Source organism: Ranitomeya variabilis, chromosome 3 (genome assembly GCF_051348905.1).
Source record: "Ranitomeya variabilis isolate aRanVar5 chromosome 3, aRanVar5.hap1, whole genome shotgun sequence".
NCBI lineage: Eukaryota > Metazoa > Chordata > Amphibia > Anura > Dendrobatidae > Ranitomeya > Ranitomeya variabilis.
Genome location: NC_135234.1, coordinates 72,537,015 through 72,558,532, shown reverse-complemented (window position 1 = coordinate 72,558,532; position 21,518 = coordinate 72,537,015). Strand labels below are relative to the sequence as shown.

Genomic DNA, 21,518 nt, shown 5'->3' with positions numbered 1-21,518 from the left:
GTGCTCTGTGCTGTATACTGCTGTGGGCTGTATATAGTTCTCTGTGGGCTGTGCTCTGTGCTGTATACTGCTGTGGGCTGTATATAGTTCTCTGTGGGCTGTGCTCTGTGCTGTATACTGCTGTGGGCTGTATATAGCTCTCTGTGGGCTGTGCTCTGTGCTGTATACTACTGTGTGCTCTGTGCTATATATAGTTCTCTGTGGGCTGTGCTCTGTGCTGTATACTACTGTGGGCTGTATATAGTTCTCTGTGGGCTGTGCTCTGTGCTGTATACTGCTGTGGGCTGTATATAGCTCTCTGTGGGCTGTGCTCTGTGCTGTATACTACTGTGTGCTCTGTGCTATATATAGTTCTCTGTGGGCTGTGCTGTATATAGTACTCTGTGGGCTGTGCTGTATATAGTACTCTGTGGGCTGTGCTGTATATAGTACTCTGTGGGCTGTGCTGTATATAGTACTCTGTGGGCTGTGCTGTATATAGTACTCTGTGGGCTGTGCTGTATATAGTACTCTGTGGGCTGTGCTGTATATAGTACTCTGTGGGCTGTGCTGTGTATAGTACTCTGTGGGCTGTGCTGTATATAGTACTCTGTGGGCTGTGCTGTATATAGTACTCTCTGGGCTGTGCTGTATATAGTACTCTCTGGGCTGTGCTGTATATAGTACTCTCTGGGCTGTGCTGTATATAGTACTCTCTGGGCTGTGCTTTATATAGTACTCTGGGCTGTGCTGTATATAGTACTCTGGGCTGTGCTGTATATAGTACTCTGGGCTGTGCTTTATATAGTTCTCTGTGGGCTGTGCTGTATATAGTTCTCTGTGGGCTGTGCTGTATATAGTTCTCTGTGGGCTGTGCTGTATATATTACTTTGTGGGCTGTGCTGTATATATTACTTTGTGGGCTGTGCTGTATATATTACTCTGTGGGCTGTGCTGTATACTACTGTGTGGACTGTGCTGTATACTTCTACGTGGGCTGTGCTGTATACTACTGTGTGGTCTGTGCTGTATACTACTGTGTGGTCTGTGCTGAATACTGCTGTGTGGGCTGTGTTATCTACTACGCGAGCTGTGCTATAGTATGCAGGCTGTGCTGTATACTATGCGGTTTGTGCTATATAATATGCGGGCTTTGCTATATACTATGGGGAGTATATTATATTCTATGGGGGAGGCCATGTTATGTACTATGTGGCTGTGTTATATACTGTTGTGGGGGTATATTATATTCTATGGGGGAGGCTGCGTTATATACTATGGGGGGCTGCATTATATTCTATGGGGGGCTACATTATATATTATGGGGAGGTGGGCTGTATTATATTCTATGGGGGTTACATAGTCTGGGGTGGCTGCATTATACTCTGTGGGGTGGCTGTATTATACTCTGGGGTGGCTGCATTATACTCTGGGGTGGCTGCATTATACTCTGGGGTGGCTGCATTATACTCTGGGGTGGCTGCATTATACTGTATCGAGGACTATGGGGAATACGTTATACTATATGAAGAACTATGGGGTGCATTATACTATGGGAAGTGAATTGTACTACATGGATGACTGTGGCGGTGCATTATACTATATGGAGCACTATGAGGATTGTATTATGCTATATGGAGGACTATGAGGATTGTATTATGCTATATGGAGGACTATGAGGAGTGTATTATACTATGTGGAGGACTGAGCAGTGTATTTTAATATATGGAGGACTATAGGGAGTGTATTATACTATATGGAGGACTATGGAGCACATTATAATATATGGAGGACTATGGGGTGTATTTTACTAAACAAGTAAAATGCTGCATATTCGGATTGTTTTTGCTGGAACAAAAAGCCTTGTTGTCAGCAGCACATTGCCAGTGTAAACTGTAGATGTGCTGCTGAAAACATGATACTGTATGGTGATCTGTTAGTGATCTATTAGTGATCGTTCTGTCTCATCATTATTCCTCAGCTGGTGGAAAGAGGCCGGGAAACAAGCGTTGAACAACTTCAGTATTGTCGATCAAACTCGTTTAGCGGCCTGAACTCAGCGCACGTAAATACAACAGAAAGGCTTCTGTGTGATGTGCAATATGTTGGCATTTGGGGACCCATTTTAAACTTTGCCTAGGGCCCCACTTTGCCTAAAACCGGCCCTGCCTACAAGTGTACAAAGATATTATACAGTCACCATGTGACAAGTGGGCCTGTGTAACTTCAAATGCCAGGGCTGAATTTTAGTCCCAGTCCGGCCCTGCACACGTGTGTTTTTTTTGCCGTCATGCGTAAGCTGATGTGGATAGAAAACGTGTTTGCATAGGCAGATGATACGCTGCGCACAGATCCACAAATGTGAACGTAGCCGAACGAGAGTAGTGAGGGGCACAAACTATAGCAAATCTCCCTGATGGGGGGCATGGGTGTTATAGTGTGTGGGCTGGTGTCCCAGTCCGGCCTTACGTGACCCCCAAATGGTAAATCCCTACATCTTCCCCAATAACACTCCAGCCCCCATACAGCTCTATAGCCACCGATAATTCAAAAAAGTGATGTCCCTTGTAAGGCAGGAAGGAAACCATGTCAGCGAAGAGTGGTCCTGAGGACTGTGTGACCCCAGGGCCCAGCTACCCCGGGGCCGGCGCCTCTGGGAGTGACCGTGTGATGTCCCGGCACCAGAGCAATGCAGTGCCGCCACACAGCCAGCAGAGGGCGCGCCCTGACCACGGTGAGCGCTCCCGGAAGTGATCCCCCCACCTGCCGGCTCCCAGGATGCACCGTGTTTCCGCTATTCCGCCTCCCTGTCTTTTCCCCGTGTCCGCAACTGTAGGGACAGATTAATCATGGCGGCGTCCAAACCCGTGGAACCGCAAGGCGGACCCGGGATCCCGCACTGGAAGCTGGCCCTAGCCGTGGGGGCCCCGCTGCTCTTGGGAGCCGGTGCGGTGTATCTATGGAACAGGCACAGGTCAGGCAAGAGAGACAGCCAGCGGAGAACACCGGAGGGAAGGGCGAGCCCCGTGCCCAGCGGGAGCAGCGCCAGTCAGGAGGCCGGTGTCAACCCCGAGATGGTGAGGATGGGAGAGGCCGGGTGTATGTGTGTGTGCCCCGCCAGCAGAGGGCGTGCGTGCCGCACATGGCAATGTCACCGTGAGTCAGCCATAGTAAGCTGCTGCCAGTGTGCGGTAATGGGACGTGCAGAGAGGGGCTGTAAGATGGAGCCCCCCAGAGAGAGAGGGGGCTGTAAGGGGGAGGCCCCCCCCCCCAGAGAGAGAGAGGGGCTGTAAGGGGGAGGCCCCCCCAGAGAGAGGGGGGCTGTAAGGGGGAGGCCCCCCCAGAGAGAGAGAGAGGGGCTGTAAGGGGGAGGCCCCCCCAGAGAGAGGGGGGCTGTAAGGGGGAGGCCCCCCCAGAGAGAGAGAGGGGGGCTGTAAGGGGGAGGCCCCCCCAGAGAGAGAGAGGGGGGTTGTAAGGGGGAGCCCCCCCAGAGAGAGAGAGGGGCTGTAAGGGGGAGGCCCCCCCAGAGAGAGAGGGGGGTTGTAAGGGGGAGCCCCCCCAGAGAGAGAGGGGGCTGTAAGGGGGAGGCCCCCCCAGAGAGAGAGGGGGGTTGTAAGGGGGAGCCCCCCCCAGAAAGAGAGAGGGGGCTGTAAGGGAGAGGCCCCCCCAGAGAGAGGGGGCTGTAAGGGGCGGCACCCCCCCAGAGAGAGAGGAGGCTGTAATGCGGAGCCCCCACCCCAGAGAGAGGGGGGCTGGCTTATTGATCGCTGGGGGTTGACCTGTGGAATAGTAAGAAGGGATGGCTCGCTGCTCGCTGGTGGTCCGGACGCTGGGATGAGATAATGGAGCAGCTTACTTACCACTTGGGGTCGAAGCGCTGGGACAGGACCAGGGAAAGGGTCACTGCTCGCTGCGGACACCAGGGATCCAAAAACAGGGCTCTGTCTTGAATATGGCAGAGGTTGAGCGCTCTCTATTCATGGTGTATGGGACCTCTGGGCATCAGGGGCTGCACTCTGCTATTTCAGCAGTCTTAATGTGAATTAATGGGTAATGCTTTACCCCCTCTCTATTCGTCAGTGCCTGTAATTTTGGGTGACTGGGGGTCTGACCCTCAGCGATTCTTACATTATACCAGGTCCTACAGTTGGCATGTGACTTCCAATCTTGGCAGTAACCCTATAAATGGGAGTTCAGTCTAGTGCTCTGCGGTCTCCAGCAGTCTCATGGAGAATGAAAGGAGCACACCGTTGTTCCATTAAAACGGGGGGCAGAGGGGGTCTCGGGTCAGAACTCCACAAATCTATCAGTGATAGGTCTTTCTTAGCAGACATGGTGGATGGGGTGATTTCCAGGGCTGTGTACTAATATTTCTTATAGACCTGAGCGCCTGCTGTCCTGTCTTGTATATTCTCCCAGCTGCTCCTACCTGGTGTCATAACCAGGTGCCAGTTGTCAGGTTCGCTAGTTGTCGGGTGCACCATGCCGGCCCGCTATGTGCTGTACGTGCTGCCAGGTAAAGATTATAGATGTCTCCAGTCCAGTAAGGATGTGTTCACACTCAGCCGTGGCTTCTTGTATGATCCCTACATGATACATGATGGTCCACATTTATTATAGAGCCGACCCTGCTCTGATAATCTAAAAGGAAAGAGATGGAACAGAGTCCACCATGGATGATGTTCTCAGGCTTCACACAGGAGCGTCACCTATCCTGGCACAGCTGTATTACTACATGTTCTTATTCTCCGTATCTGAAGACTGACTGTATAAGCCGGCACCACCGCTCCCCTTGTGAATAGAACGTGTCCTACACACTTCTCAGTCTTGCTGTGTAAGGACTCGTCCTAATGACAAAGGGAGTGGGACCATCAACTTCTCAGTGTAATCATTCATTTCCAGGAGGGATGATGGAGGAACGGTTCATTGCAGAGTTCAAAGAACATCTCAAGGTTTGTTCTACCAACAAACACATGTCAGGAGGTGAGAGGCGCCATCAGGTACAGGTTCTGCTGCCGTACTTGATGTTACATGACTTCTGGTAAATGTCTTGTGCTAGATCCCTCAAAAACCGGTATAAAACTGGAGCAAGTTCAGAGAAGAGCTACGAGGATGGCGAGCGGACTGCAAACTGTGTCCTATGAGGAACGGTTAGAGGATTTGGAAATGCTTAGCTTGCAAAAAAAACCAACAACTTAGGCCTCTTTCACACTTCCGTTTTTTTGCCATCCGTCGCAACCCGTCGTTTTGGTAAAAAAAACGGATCCTGCAAATGTGCCCGCAGGATGCGTTTTTTTGCCATAGACTTGTATTGACGACAGATTGCGACGGGATGGCCACACGTTGCATCGGTCGTGCAATGGATGTCGTGTTTTTGCAGACCGTTGTGACGAAAAAACGTTCAAGGGAACGTTTTTTCGTCCGTCGGATCTGCCATTTCCGAACGCGCATGCGAGGCCGGAATTCCGCCCCTTCCTCCCCGGACTTCAGAATGGGCAGCGGATGCGTCGGAAAACTGCATCCGCTGCCCACGTTGTGCACAATTTTGCACAACGTCCGTTGGTACATCGGGCCGACGGTTTGCGACGGCCCCGTACCGATGGAAATGTGAAAGAGGCCTTAAAGGGAACCTGTCAGCAGGATTGTGCACAGTAACCTACACACAGTGTCAAGGGAACGTTTTTTCGTCCGTCGGATCTGCCATTTCCGAACGCGCATGCGAGGCCGGAATTCCGCCCCTTCCTCCCCGGACTTCAGAATGGGCAGCGGATGCGTCGGAAAACTGCATCCGCTGCCCACGTTGTGCACAATTTTGCACAACGTCCGTTGGTACATCGGGCCGACGGTTTGCGACGGCCCCGTACCGATGGAAATGTGAAAGAGGCCTTAAAGGGAACCTGTCAGCAGGATTGTGCACAGTAACCTACACACAGTGTCAGGTCGGCACCATTATACTGATTACAATGATACCTGGGGATTGAATCCGTCTTGTGGTTGTTGTTTAATCTGTATTTGTAGTTTTCAGTTAATGATCTGCTCGTGCTCCGGGGCGGCCTGTGGGGGGTCTTTGCTTACATATAATATTACCATAATAATCTTTATATAGCGCTAACATAATTCGCAGCGCTTTAGAGTTTGCACACATTATCATCACTGTCCCCATTGGTGCTCACAATCTAAATTCCCTATCATTATGTCGTTGGAATGTGGGAGGAAACCGGAGAACCCGGAGGAAACCATGCAAACACGGGGAGAACATACAAACTCTTTGCAGATGTTGTCCTTGGGATTTGAACCCAGGACTCCAGCGCTGCAAGGCTGCAGTGATAACCACTGAGCCACCGTGCATATCCATCTGTATGGGCTTATGACAGGTCACTGATCCTTCAGTGATTCTCCCCCCCCCCCTCCATTTTACATAATGTATATACTGTTGTGGGGTTAGGGAAAAAAAAATTCAGGAAAATGGCGCTTGCACAGTAGCATCTATTGGCAATTCTCATTTGCATATGGAAACACGAGAAGCAATGGAATTACACTGAAAGGGAGAAGATACAGATTAGATAATAGAAAAAACCTTAAAGGTACCTTCACACGAAACGACTTTGTAACGATATCGCTAGCGATCCGTGACGTTGCAGCGTCCTGGCTAGCGATATCGTTTAGTTTGACACGCAGCAGCGATCAGGATCCTGCTGTGATGTCGCTGGTCGCTGAATAAAGTCCAGAACTTTATTTGGTCGTCCGATCGCCGTGTATCGTTGTGTTTGAAAGCAAAAGCAACAATACCAGCGATGTTTTACACTGTTAACCAGGGTAAACATCGGGTTACCAAGCGCAGGGCCGCGCTTAGTAACCCAGTGTTTACCCTGGTTACCAGCGTAAACGTAAAAAAACAAACCGTACATACTCACCCGTCGGTGTCCTTCAGGTCCCTTGCCGTCTGCTTCCTGCTCTGAGTGCAGCCGTACAGTGAGAGGCGCAGAGCGCAGCACCGCTGTGATCTGCTCTCACTTTCCGGCCGGCACTCAGAGCAGGAAGCAGACTGCAAGGGACCTGAAGGACACCGACGGGTGAGTATGTACGGTGTTTTTTTCCGTTTACGCTGGTAACCAGGGTAAACCATCTCAGACAGATGTCTGTCCAGCCTCTGCCTCTGTTTGAAGACTTCAATTGAAGCAGAACTCACCAGCTCTCGTAGCAGCCTGTTCCACTCATTGATAATCCTCACTGACTAAAGGTACCTTCACACGAAGCGACGCTGCAGCGATAGCGACAACGATGCCGATCGCTGCAGCGTCGCTGTTTGATCGCTGGAGAGCTGTCACACAGACCGCTCTCCAGCGACCAACGATGCCGAGGTCCCCGGGTAACCAGGGTAAACATCGGGTTGCTAAGCGCAGGGCCGCGCTTAGTAACCTGATGTTTACCCTGGTTACCAGCGTAAAAGTAAAAAAAACAAACAGTACATGCTCACCTGCGCGTCCCCTGCCGTCTGCTTCCTGACACTTACTGAGCGCCGGCCCTAAAGTGAAAGTGAAAGCACAGCGGTGACGTCACCGCTGTGCTGTTAGGGCCGGAGCTCAGTCAGTGTCAGGAAGCAGACGCTGGGGGACGCGCAGGTGAGCATGTACTGTTTGTTTTTTTTACTTTTACGCTGGTAACCAGGGTAAACATCGGGTTACTAAGCGCGGCCCTGCGCTTAGCAACCCGATGTTTACCCTGGTTACCCGGGGACCTCGGCATCGTTGGTCGCTGGAGAGCGGTCTGTGTGACAGCTCTCCAGCGATCAAACAGCGACGCTGCAGCGATCGGCATCGTTGTCGCTATCGCTGCAGCGTCGCTTCGTGTGAAGGTACCTTTAGTCACTGAGGATTATCAATGAGTGGAACAGGCTGCTACGAGAGCTGGTGAGTTCTGCTTCAATTGAAGTCTTCAAACAGAGGCAGAGGCTGGACAGACATCTGTCTGAGATGGTTTAGTGAATACTGCATTTAGCAGGGGATTGGACACGGTGACCCTGGAGGACCCTTCCAACTCTAACACTCTAGGATTCCATGAAAACTTAACTTATTAAAAGTACCCTAGTAGGGAATATAATATTAACATTCATTACGATCACCAATTCAAAAAGTGCATTTTAGCCATCGTCAAGCCCAAAAAATACACAATGCTGTATAATGAAGACTAGGGACAAACTGGCCAAAGTGTCATCAGACAATCCTAAGTAGCTCCATTAACGAGATCCTCATATGCTAGGGAGACCATGTTTCCATGTCTGGTTAGATAGTCCTCCTTGTTCTCTTCCAATGTGTTTCCTCAAGAAGCTCGATTCATCGGGGGAGATAAGTGCCTGGTCCCCGGCTTAGCTGCCTCATGGACCCTCACAGTGCTGATTCAATCCAATGAGTGAACAAGGTGGATTCGGTACAGCGGACGCGTCGTAATGACGTTATCGCACCCGCTGCTCAGACGCAGAGGGGGAATGATGGGAGATGGAGTGTCAGCTGACACTCCCTCCTCCATCATTGCTTTCAACTGTCAGCACCTAGGGAGACCTGCCCTGCGTCAAGGCCCAGATATACTGTGGGCCAACAGTTTGACATGTGCTCCGCAGGGAGAATGCAGTTACTTACCACACACTGATATATGCATTTCAATGGTTCTGCAGTGCGGCCCCCAAGTGCGCCCCAGCACTGTCCTGCAAATGTCTCCATGGGCGCTTAAACTAATGAAATGGCTGAATGGGGAACAGAATATTCTGGTGGCTGTAAAATGGTACCTGACATTTGCTGTCCAAGCTGGTGACCAGTCTGACGTTGGGAGTAATGTCAGCTGCTGATTGTGGGGTTTATTTTCGCATTCTCCTTTCCATCCGTTTTTAATGGTGATAAACTCCCAGGCGTCGCCCTGTTCACACTAAGGCCACATTCAGACGTCCAGGTTTTTTGGGGGTGGTTTGCGTATGAGAAAATTGGGCCGTTAATCATCATTGTGTTGGGTCCGAATTGTATCTGTTTTTGGATGTTTCTCTGTCTTTACCATCAGTGCATCCATTTTAAAAATTATAACATAAAAAGCAGCAGCTATTAACCATTTACAGTTTTCTATGTCACAGAATTGCAAAGTATCCGTAACAGTCAGATGCTGTATTGTGGCTCCGTGCGGCATGCAATTTTGTTTGCTTTGTTCACCCAATGACTTAAATGTGTCATCCGCTTTATGGAAGAAACTAGTGCATGCCGCCATATGTTTTTTCACACCGATTTAGTCATTGTAAAAAAATAAAAAAAAAGTTCCACTGCACTGCCCCATTGAGAAACATTGGTCCGAGTGCTGTTAGTTTTTTTTTTTTTTTTTTTTTTTTTTTTAATGGACAGCACTCAGTCCGAACATACAGTCATGTGAATGAGCCCAAACTGTTCTATCACCTCCTGGTGAGAAGCCTCCTCTAGATGATGGGACTGAGCCACATATGGCGGCACACCGTGCAGGGGGCTTGGGATCCAAGCTAATGGCTGTGACCTCCTGTGCTTAGTGATGTCCGTACCGAGCAGCTGCTTTCGTTCCTTCCGGAGAGGGCAAACTCCATTGTGTACAAGGAGCCGGATTTTTCCCCTCTCTGTACAGACGGCTGCACCATGACGCATCTTCTCTTCCTGATATTACAATTATGCAGATGCCAAACGTGTATAGTTTTTTTTTCCTGAAAATTTCAGATATTTGAAGAAAACAAAAATAACTTTCTTGATTTACTATTTTCTGAGACCCGTAACTTTTTCAGTTTTCTCAATGTGCGTTTTACCAGTCGGATTAATGTATTTTATAGATCAGATTTTTACGAACACGGTGATACCACAGTGTGTGTGTGTGGGGGAAATTATTTTTAATGGGGCAAAATGGGTGATTAAAACTTATTTTTTTCTTCCAACATTTTTATAAAACCCTTTTTTTCCCCACTGTATCTAGTAGTCCCCTTAGGAGCAGGGCTGTGGAGTCGGTAAGCCAAACCTACAACTCCGACTCCACTTCTCAATTTCCTTGACACCGACTCCACCAAAATGGGCTCCGACTCCACAGCTCCTGCTTAGGGGACTTGAAGCTGTGATTGATTGTATTATACATAGTACTTCAGCACGGCTACGTATAGCAAACATCACGATCTCCTATAAATGCCAGCTACAGTCTGAATTTCACAGGAGTATCGTAATGACAAGTACGGAGGTCTTCAGCAGCACCAATGCCTGTCATGGCTTCCCATCGGCTCCCCACTTTCACAGCATGGACGAGCTGTTCGGAGCATCAAAGTCAGGGACCCGATATCAGAAATAATTACATCACCTGTAAGAAAGGGATTGTTAGTCCCCTTAGGGGACTTGAACCTGCAATTGTCTGATTGCTCATACTATACATGGCAGTACCACAGTATTGCCGCATATAGTGTAAATCTTGGTGTTCTGTGGTGAAGCTCAGCATATACAGGTCCTTCTCAAAAAATTAGCATATAGTGTTAAATTTCATTATTTACCATAATGTAATGATTACAATTAAACTTTCATATACTATAGATTCATTATCCACCAACTGAAATTTGTCAGGTCTTTTATTGTTTTAATACTGATGATTTTGGCATACAACTCCTGATAACCCAAAAAACCTGTCTCAATAAATTAGCATATCAAGAAAAGGTTCTCTAAATGACCTATTACCCTAATCTTCTGAATCAACTAATTAACTCTAAACACATGCAAAAGATACCTGAGGCTTTTAAAAACTCCCTGCCTGGTTCATTACTCAAAACCCCCATCATGGGTAAAGGCCCCGTCTCACTAAGCGATTTACCAACGATCACGACCAGCGATATGACCTGGCCGTGATCGTTGGTAAGTCGCTGTGTGGTCGCTGGGGAGCTGTCACACAGACAGCTCTCTCCAGCGACCAACGATCAGGGGAACGACTTTGGCATCGTTGAAACTGTCTTCAACGATGCCGAAGTCCCCCTGCAGCACCCGGGTAACCAGGGTAAACATCGGGTTACTAAGCGCAGGGCCGCGCTTAGTAACCCGATGTTTACCCTGGTTACCAAAAAAAACAAACAGTACATACTCGCCTTTCGGTGTCCAGGTCCCTTGCCGTCTGCTTCCTGCTCTGACTGAGATCCGGCCGTACAGTGAGAGCAGAGCGCAGCGGTGACGTCACTGCTGTGCTGCGCTCTCACTGTACGGCCGGCAGTCAGTGAGAGCAGGAAGCAGACGGCAAGGGACCTGACGGACATCAGAAGGCGAGTATGTATGTATTTGTTTTTTTTTACATTTACGCTGGTAACCAGGGTAAACATCGGGTTACTAAGCGCGGCCCTGCGCTTAGTAACCCGATGTTTACCCTGGTTACCAGTGAAGACATCGCTGGATCGGTGTCACACACACCGATTCAGCGATGTCAGCGGGGCCTCAACGACCAAAAAAAGGTCCAGGCCATTCCGACACGACCAGCGATCTCGCAGCAGGGGCCTGATCACTGGTACGTGTCACACATAGCGAGATCGCTATGGAGGTCGCTGTTGCGTCACAAAACTTGTGACTCAGCAGCAATCTCGCTAGCGATCTCGCTATGTGAGACGGGGCCTTAAGACTAGCGACCTGACAGATGTCAAGAAGGCCATCATTGACACCCTCAAGCAAGAGGGTAAGACCCAGAAAGAAATTTCTCAACAAATAGGCGGCTGTTCCCAGAGTGCTGTATCAAGGCACCTCAATGGTAAGTCTGTTGGAAGGAAACAATGTGGCAGAAAACGCTGTACAACGAGAAGAGGTGACCGGAACCTGAGGAAGCAGTGGACTGAGTCTGGTGTGGAAACATCCAGAGCCACCGTGCACAGGCGTGTGCAGGAAATGGGCTACAGGTGCCGCATTCCCCAGGTAAAGCCACTTTTGAACCATAAACAGCGGTAGAAGCGCCTGACCTGGGCTACAGAGAAGCAGCACTGGACTGTTGCTAAGTGGTCCCAAGTACTTTTTTCTGATGAAAGCAAATTTTGCATGTCATTCGGAAATCAAGGTGCCAGAGTCTGGAGGAAGACTGGGGAGAAGGAAATGCCAAAATGCCTGAAGTCCAGTGTCAAGTACCCACAGTCAGTGATGGTGTGGGGTGCCATGTCAGCTGCTGGTGTTGGTCCACTGTTTTTCATCAAGGGCAAGGTCAATGCAGCTAGCTATCAGGAGATTTTGGAGCACTTCATGCTTCCATCGGCTGAAATGCTTTATGGAGATGAAGATTTCATTTTTCAGCACGACCTGGCACCTGCTCACAGTGCCAAAACCACTGGTAAATGGTTTACTGACCATAGTATTACTGTGCTCAATTGGCCTGCCAACTCTCCTGACCTGAACCCCATAGAGAATCTGTGGGATATTGTGAAGAGAAAGTTGAGAGACGCAAGACCCAACACTCTGGATGAGCTTAAGGCCGCTATTGAAGCATCCTGGGCCTCCATAACATCTCAGCAGTGTCACAGGCTGATTGCCTCCATGCCACGCCGCATTGAAGCAGTCATTTCTGCCAAAGGATTCCCGACCAAGTATTGAGTGCATAACTGAACATTATTATTTGATGGTTTTTTTGTTTGGTATTAAAAAACACTTTTATTTGATTGGTCGGGTGAAATATGCTAATTTATTGAGACAGGTTTTTTGGGTTATCAGGAGTTGTATGCCAAAATCATCAGTATTAAAACAATAAAAGACCTGACAAATTTCAGTTGGTGGATAATGAATCTATAATATATGAAAGTTTAATTGTAATCATTACATTATGGTAAATAATGAAATTTAACACTATATGCTAATTTTTTGAGAAGGACCTGTAGATGAGGAGAACCTTACCGACCCCACAGCCCTGCTCAAAACAGAAGAGAATAGGACATACCCTGTCTCACGGACCAGAGGCACAAATTCGTTTTTAACTCTTTTTAATGCAGAATCACATACAAATGGAGCTTGCACCAGCTCCCATAGCCCCTGCGACGTGATTTCAGGGAGCCAATGGGTTAATATTCTTTCTGGGGGCATGCTAAAGGGCCCCCTGTCACTGCCATCATTGTACTCCTGTGAAGCTCTGTTGCAAGCTGAGCTTCATAGGAAACTGCGATTTACTCTATATACTGCAATATATAGCGTAAGTGATCATATAGGGACTAAAAAATACATTTTTTATTACAGTTCCCAGTTTTCTCTAAGGCTATATGTGCACACAGTGTGTTTTGACACGTTTTTTGCGGCAGTTTTCCGCTCGTAAATGGGCCAAAACCGCTGTGGAATCCTTATGCGAGCTAATTCAATGACAATCCCTAAGTGTTGTGTACATGGTCAGTAAATTTCCTTTCAGTATTTGCAGTGCATTTTCTTCTTCAACATGTCAATTCTTTGTGCGTTTCTGCAGCATTTTTCACCCATTTACCTCAACCGAGTCTGTCAAATCCGCAGTAAAAACGCAGGTATAAAATGTTTGCGGATTTGCTGAGTTTTTGTTTGCGTTTTATATGTACTTCCTATGGTGTTTCCCACGCGGTCATCTGTGTGAGTACGGGAAACACCGGCAAGGTGGTTCTTATCGGCAGTAACTCTACCGCCGTTAAGACCGTCAGTCAGAGCGCTGCGGGGTCATGCTGTCAGATGTTAGTGACCCCAGAGCGGAGATTGTGATTCGCTGTGTAAAGTTAAATAATTACATACATATTCAAATAAAACACCCATTATACTCGCCTAACAGCAAATCCCCGATGACATTATCTCCTAGAACAAATGTAAAATGAGAAACCTACGTATACTTGCCTGTTCGCCGTAGTCCCCGTTATCCCGAGTGTCCCATGGCGATATCACATGTAGAACCGTCACATCGGGAGATGTGACCACTCTATCTGTCCGCCAGCGATACACTGACAGGAGGTAGTCACTCACACAGTGTATCGCTGAGCTGCCATGAGAGAGTTCACCGGAGTTCATCAGCTGATCAGCTCCGTTGCTCTCACGGCACCGCTGCGTGAGAACTTTACCATGGCAGCTCAGTGATACACTGCAGGAGAGATTGCCTCCTGTCAGTGTATCGCTGGCTGTCTTTGAGAGCAGTCACATCAGTGACTGCTCTCAAAGTAAACACGATCGTCGTGGGACATTATGGATTATCTTCTCTGCGGACAGGTGAGGAATATTGTGGTTTATTATTTTATTTTTGTTGCGGGAGATGTTGGCTTCTGTGGATTAGGCGTTCAGTGACTTTGGTTTAATTAAGATTCAATAAAGGAGTCTGTGTCTTATCTAATATATAATTGCCTAGAATACTACTTCCTGCAATTTGTGCCAACTTCCGTGGCTTTGTCCGGAGCTAATGTCCGGAGCTAATGTCCGGAGCTAATGTCCGGAGCTAAGTGACGTCACCAGTGTCCTACACCCAGGCAGAGCACAGTGGCCCCAGGCAGAACATGGGGCCCCAGGCAGAGCACAGGGGCCCCAGGCAGAGCACAGGGGCCCCAGGCAGAGCACAGGGGCCCCAGGCAGAGCACAGGGGCCCCAGGCAGAGCACAGGGGCCCCAGGCAGAGCACAGGGGCCCCAGGCAGAGCACAGGGGCCCCAGGCAGAGCACAGGGGCCCCAGGCAGAGCACAGGGGCCCCAGGCAGAGCACAGGGGCCCCAGGCAGAGCACAGGGGCCCCAGGCAGAGCACAGGGGCCCCAGGCAGAGCACACACCACATCGGAGGCCGAGGGGCCCCAGGCAGAGCACACACCACATCGGAGGCCGAGGGGCCCCGCCCACCACATCGGAGGCCGAGGGGCCCCGCCCACCACATCGGAGGCCGAGGGGCCCCGCCCACCACATCGGAGGCCGAGGGGCCCCGCCCACCACATCGGAGGCCGAGGGGCCCCGCCCACCACATCGGAGGCCGAGGGGCCCCGCCCACCACATCGGAGGCCGAGGGGCCCCGCCCACCACATCGGAGGCCGAGGGGCCCCGCCCACCACATCGGAGGCCGAGGGGCCCCGCCCACCACATCGGAGGCCGAGGGGCCCCGCCCACCACATCGGAGGCCGAGGGGCCTGGCCCCGCCCACCACATCGGAGGCCGAGGGTCCCCGCCCACCAAATGTAAGTGCGCCCCCGGGTGCAAAAGTAAGCGCGCCCCCGGGTGCAAAAGTAAGCGCGCCCCCGGGTGCAAAAGTAAGCGCGCCCCCGGCCCCGGGTGCAAAAGTAAGCGCGCCCCCCAGTCCCATGTGTGAAAAGTGCTGCTGTAAAGCTGGTAGCGCTGTTCAAGCACCATGTATTTCCTTCAGGAAATGCCCATCTAATATATAATTGCCTAGAATACTACTTCCTGCAATTTGTGCCAACTTCCGTGGCTTTGTCCGGAGCTAATGTCCGGAGATAATGTCCGGAGATAAGTGACGTCACCAGTGTCCTACACCCAGGCAGAGCACAGGGGCCCCAGGCAGCATATGGGGCCCCAGGCAGAGCACAGGGGCCCCAGGCAGCATATGGGGCCCCAGGCAGAGCACAGGGGCCCCAGGCAGAGCACAGGGGCCCCAGGCAGCATATGGGGCCCCAGGCAGAGCACAGGGGCCCCGGGCAGCTTATGGGGCCCCAGGCAGAGCACAGGGGCCCCAGGCAGAACATGGGGCCCCAGGCAGAGCACAGGGGCCCCAGGTAGAGCATAGGGGCCCCAGGCAGCATATGGGGCCCCAGGCAGAGCACAGGGGCCCCAGGCAGAGCACAGTGGCCCCAGGCAGAGCACAGGGGCCCCAGGCAGCATATGGGGCCCCAGGCAGAGCACAGGGGCCCCAGGCAGCCTATGGGGCCCCAGGCAGAGCACAGTGGCCCCAGGCAGAACATGGGGCCCCAGGCAGAGCACAGGGGCCCCAGGCAGAGCACAGGGGCCCCAGGCAGCATATGGGACCCCAGGCAGAGCACAGGGGCCCCAGGCAGAGCACAGGGGCCCCAGGCAGCATATGGGGCCCCAGGCAGAGCACAGGGGCCCCAGGCAGCATATGGGGCCCCAGGCAGAGCACAGTGGCCCCAGGCAGAGCACAGGGGCCCCAGGCAGAACATGGGGCCCCAGGCAGCATATGGGGCCCCAGGCAGAGCACAGCGATATTTTGGACCACTGTGCGGTGTTTCAGACCCCCTGTGTGATGTCTGGGGCCCTGTTCTTAAGTATATTAAAGATTAAAGTAACGTATATTAAAGTATATTATAGATCAAATTTGACACGTTTATGAGCACCATTGAGTGATATACTCAAGAATGACATAATTTTTCAACATTTTATGGTTTCAAACTGTAAACACTCAGAGTTTTTTTTACTTCAACCAGAAAACCTTAACGGTTCATAAAAAACTTGACTGTTCAGGATATGATAAAAGTCATAGTATTCTGAATCTTTAACTTATAAAGATACCTTTACATGGGGTGATTATTGGTTCCAGAGAGGCTTTCGGCCGATAATCGTACACATGGCTGGTGACAGGACAATACAATATAAACGTTCAAAGGTAAACACTGATAACATTAAAATCTAATATATAATTGCCTAGAATACTACTTCCGGCAATTTGTGCCAACTTCCGTGGCTTTGTCCGGAGATAATGTCCGGAGATAAGTGACGTCACCAGCGTCCTACACCCGCTCAGGGTGGACAAAGATATATGCCTTCGTGGTGCGCGGCACTTTTCTGATTGGTCGCTCGCGGCAGGCGGCAACCAATCAGAAATGTGCCGTACTGTCAAGAATTGTCAAGAGCTGGTGAGTGCAGCCATTTTTTGTTCTTTCTTACTATTATTTATTAATTGTATTATTCTTACATTTGAATAAATAAAGTATATATGGATTCTAGACTCCCGATTCTTAGAATCGGGCTGCCATCTAGTTTCAAATAAAGAACTTTATTCTTGGTGTATTTTTTTTTTATACAATATCACTAAGGAGTTACTAATGGATTGGTGTCTTATAGACGCCTCTCCATTAATAACCTGTGGGCTTGATGTCACCTGATAATACAAAGGTGACATCAACCCCGCAAACATGAACCCCACTTGCCACCGCTGCAGAACAAGTGGGAAGAGCAAGACTAAGCTCCAGATTTGGCGCATCTTATAGGTGCGCTTTTTCTGAGGCGACTGAGAGCTGATGGTTTTTATTCTGGGAGGAGTCAATATTCATAGATCCTGCCTCGGCTATTAATATCAGCCCGCAGCTGTCTGCCTAGCCTTTGCTGGTTAGATTTTATAGGGGAACCCTATGTCAATTTTTTCTGGGGTCCCCCTGTAAACTAGCCAGTAAAGGCTAAGCAAACAGCTGTGAGCTGATATTACACTGTGTGCAGAATTATTAGGCAAGTTGTATTTTAGAGGATTATTTTTATTATTGATCAACAACTATGTTCTCAATCATCCCAAAAGACTCATAAATATCAAAGCGTAATATTTTTGGAAGTTGGAGTGTTTTTTTTTTTTAGATTTGGCTATCTTAGGAGGATATCTGTTTGTGCAGGTAACTATTACTATGCAGAATTATTAGGCAACTTAATAAAAACCAAATATATTCCCATCTCACTTGTTTATTTTCACCAGGTAAACCAATATAACTGCACAAAATTTAGAAATAAACATTTCTGACATGCAAAAACAAAACCCCAAAAAATGAGTGACCAATATAGCCACCTTTCTTTATGATGACACTCAGCAGCCTTCCATCCATAGATTGTCAGTTGCTTGATCTGTTTACGATGAACATTGCGTGCAGCAGCCTCCCAGACACTGTTCCGAGAGGTGGGCTGTTTTCCCTCCCTGTAGAGCTCAAATTTTATGAGGGACCAAAGGTTCTCTATGGGGTTCAGATCAGGTGAACAAGGGGACCTTTACTGCTGAGCCACGCTGTGGAGTAGTTGGAGGCATGTGATGGAGCATTGTCCTGCATGAAAATCATGTTTTTCTTGAACGATACCGACTTCTTCCTGTACCACTGCTTGAAGAAGTTGTCTTCCGGAAACTGGCAGTAGGTCTGGGAGCTGAGCTTCACTCCATCCTCAACCCGAAAATGTCCCACAAGTTCATCTTTGATCATACCAGCCCATACCAGTCCCCCACCTCCACCTTGCTGGCGTCTGAGTCGGAGTGGAGCTCTCTGCCCTTTACTGATCCAGCCTCTGGCCCATCAAGAGTCACTCTCATTTCATCAGTCCATAAAACCTTTGAAAAGTCAGTCTTAAGATATTTCTTGGCCCAGTCTTGACATTTTATCTTACCGTATTTTCCGGCATATAAGACGACTGGGCGTATAAGACGACCCCCCAACTTTTCCAGTTAAAATATAAAATCTTCTTAAAAGTCGGGGGTCTTCTTATATGCCGTATGTCATCTTATAGGGCCGGTGAATATGTGCCTTTTGGCGTGGGGAGTGGTCCCGATGACGAAGAGAGGGGGCGTCTCACAGTAAAGTGTGAGTGGAGTATATCCCCCTATTACCTCATTGCGGCAGCGTGGGGGTCTCTGTGCAGGGAGCGGCAGCTCCTCTTCGTGCCGTGGGTGCTCTGTGCCGTGGGTGCTGTGCGGCGGCGCATCTTCTTGCAGCGTCGGGGCTCCTCCGGCATCTCCTCCAGGCCCGGAGGCAGTCCGAGACGAGATCTGAATCTGAGCAGCGGCCATTTTCCCGGAGGCCACCGCATCACAGCAATGGGGCTGCCGGTGCCTCCGGGCCTGGAGGAGATGCCGGAGGAGCCCCGACGCTGCAAGAAGATGCATCGCTGCCCCACGGCACAGAGCACCCACTGCACGAAGAGGAGCTGCCGCTCCCAGCACAGAGACCCCCACGCTGCCGCAATGAGGTAATAGGGGGATATACTCCACTCACACTTTACTGTGAGACGCCCCCTCTCTTCGTCATCGGGACCACTCCCCCCACCCACCATATGCACATTTTATCTGTACCCGGCGTATAAGACGACCCCCGACTTTTAAGAAGATTTTGAGGGGTTAAAAAGTCGTCTTATACGCCGGAAAATACGGTATGTTTCTTGTTGAAAGGTGGTCGTTTTTCAGCCTTCGTTACCTTGGCCATGTCCCTGAGTATCGCACACCTTGTGCTTTGTTACTCCAGTAATGTTGCAGCTCTGAAATCTGGCAAAACTGGTGTTAAATGGCATCTTGGCAGCTTCACGCCTGATTTTCCTCAATTCATGGGCAGTTATTGTGCGCCTTTTATGCCCAATATGCTTCTTGTGACCCTGTTGGCAATTTGCCATGAAACGCTTGATAGTTCGGTGATCACGCTTCAAAAGTTTGTCAATTTCAAGACTGCTGCATCCCTCTGCAAGACATCTCACAATTTTGGACTTTTCAGAGCCCGTCAAATCTCTCTTCTGACCCATTTTGCCAAAGGAAAGGAAGTTGCCTAATAATTAAGCACACCTCATATAGGGTTTTGATGTCATTAGACAACACCCCTCCTCAGTACAGAGATGCACATCACCTTAATTGGTAGTTGGCTCTCCAGCCTGAACAGCTTGGAGTAGGACAACAGGTATACAAAGTATCATGTGATCAAAATACAACTTGCCTAATAATTCTGCACACAGTGTAATAGCCTGGGAACCTTTATGGCTGTTGGCTCCTTCCCAGAATATTAACATCAGCCATCGGCTTTCACTCTGCTAGTTATTAGAATTACGCAGGAGCCCACACTATTTTTTTTGTTCTTTGCAATTAACAGTTGCTGTTTGGTTACAGCCTATGTAGGTTCTTTCTGTTAATGCTCCTACATAGGCTGGTGACAATGTGTGTTTGTGTTTACTTACCGGCTTAGTAATAAGGGTGTCTGGTGACACCTTTTCATTACTAAACCTAGGGCCTGGTGTCTATGAACAGCTGCTGACACCAAGCCCTACTTCTATTACTCTGATCTACACTGCATCAGCATGAAAATGGTGGTGTTGAACCAAGAAATTACACCACAAAACCTTTTTTTTTTTTTTTTTAATATATTTAGCTAAAAAAAAAACGTCATTGCTGTACAAAAACACATGCAAAAAATGGCGTATTTGCTGCCAAGCGATGCAAAAACCTTGCAGAAATTTCTGCAAGCAAATACTCAACGTGCACACACAGCCTAAGGATCCTGGCATGCATTTTCTTTTTCTTTTTTTTTTCTATGGTGTTCAAAAACTCTCCAGAAAAAAAAACGCAAAAATTCAACAATGGCTTGCCTATAAAAATGAACTGGAGTTTTAGAAGAGTTTTTGAAGCCGTTTTTATTGAGGATGTTGGTGACAATCCACTCCAAAAAAAACTATTAAAAACAAACAAACTCTGCCTAAGGTAATAAATAGCTAACTTATTGCTGGGAATTCCAAACTCAACGATTTTGAGAACAGGGCTCTGCAACGCCTCTTCTAGCACGGCACAAATGCCTGACCTCCACTATGTTCATTATCTACATAGCGCTGTACTTGGCTTTCAACATCAGTCCCATAGTCAATGAATAGAGCAGAGGTTGAGCATGTGCACCTCCACTCCATTCTTGAGGAGACTATGCAGAGCCCAATTCATGGGATTCTCACCGATCAATTAATTTTCCCTATTCTGTGGGAATAACTGACAATGAGGTTTTCCCATGAACAAAGTACATTTTAATCAATATATCTTGGAATAATGAGTTCCAGAATTGGATGTGTTTAAAAATATTTATGTGGTGAGATAAATCTGATAGATCTGATAAATGTGCCCTTGCTATGTACTGTTTAATGGCTGTGTCCGACCATGCAAAGCTGCTCCAGTTCATGGTCAGTGCATATTACAGCTGATCAAAGGAGGAAGCATAAGAGAGTATATAGAAGACACACCATGGGATTGCAGCTGTTGGATTCTGCGAAATGACACATTTCGCTGCCTGTTTTATCACAGTGGTGAGTGTTTCTGCCACATGTCCAGATTTCTAAGCTCATCATAAATCAAGCGCGGTAATTTAAGAGCTCAGTGGCTACTGTAGCTCCAACATCACTGACTTAATTTATTAAGTGCTCAGAGGACTGGAAATACTGCAGCAACACTCACTCCTGTGATAAAACAGGCAGGGAAATATTACCTCACAGAAAGCAGTAGTAAAGGATTAATGCTAGGCTAGTGAAAATAAAACACCCAATTTTTTTTTTGCGTTTAATATCTCTGACTGCAAACATCAAGCCTCAGTTGCTGCAAAAAATATTTGCAATTTAAGTAGAAGCACTGTGTGTAGAGGCATGCCAATAGAGCCCAGTCACATTTGGGATCAGGTTCAAATGGTGTGTGTAGACCCCAGGAACGTCTCCCATTGTTCTTTCATTATAAATGCCTCTAATCTCCCGCCTCTGGGGTATGAAGTATCTACTTGGGATCCTAAATTCTGTGTGGGGAGGTTCCACAGCTATAAGGGTATGTGCACACGTTGCGGATTTCTTGCAGAAAATTCCTGAAGAAAACCGGAAATTTTCTGCAAGAAATCCGCATTTTTTTTTTTTGCGTT

General features: G+C 48.8%; 1 protein-coding gene across 1 annotated transcript in view; it reads left to right on the top strand.

Moving 5' to 3' along the window:
• The first annotated feature begins 2,680 nt into the window (after positions 1–2,680).
• Positions 2,681–21,518, top strand: part of TOMM70 (translocase of outer mitochondrial membrane 70) — a 58,561-nt gene continuing 39,723 nt past the window's right edge. Inside the window, exon 1 of the mRNA XM_077294152.1 lies at positions 2,681–3,056. Coding sequence (XP_077150267.1) covers positions 2,829–3,056 — 228 coding nt within the window. The 5' untranslated portion in view covers positions 2,681–2,828. The remainder of the gene's footprint in view (positions 3,057–21,518) is intronic.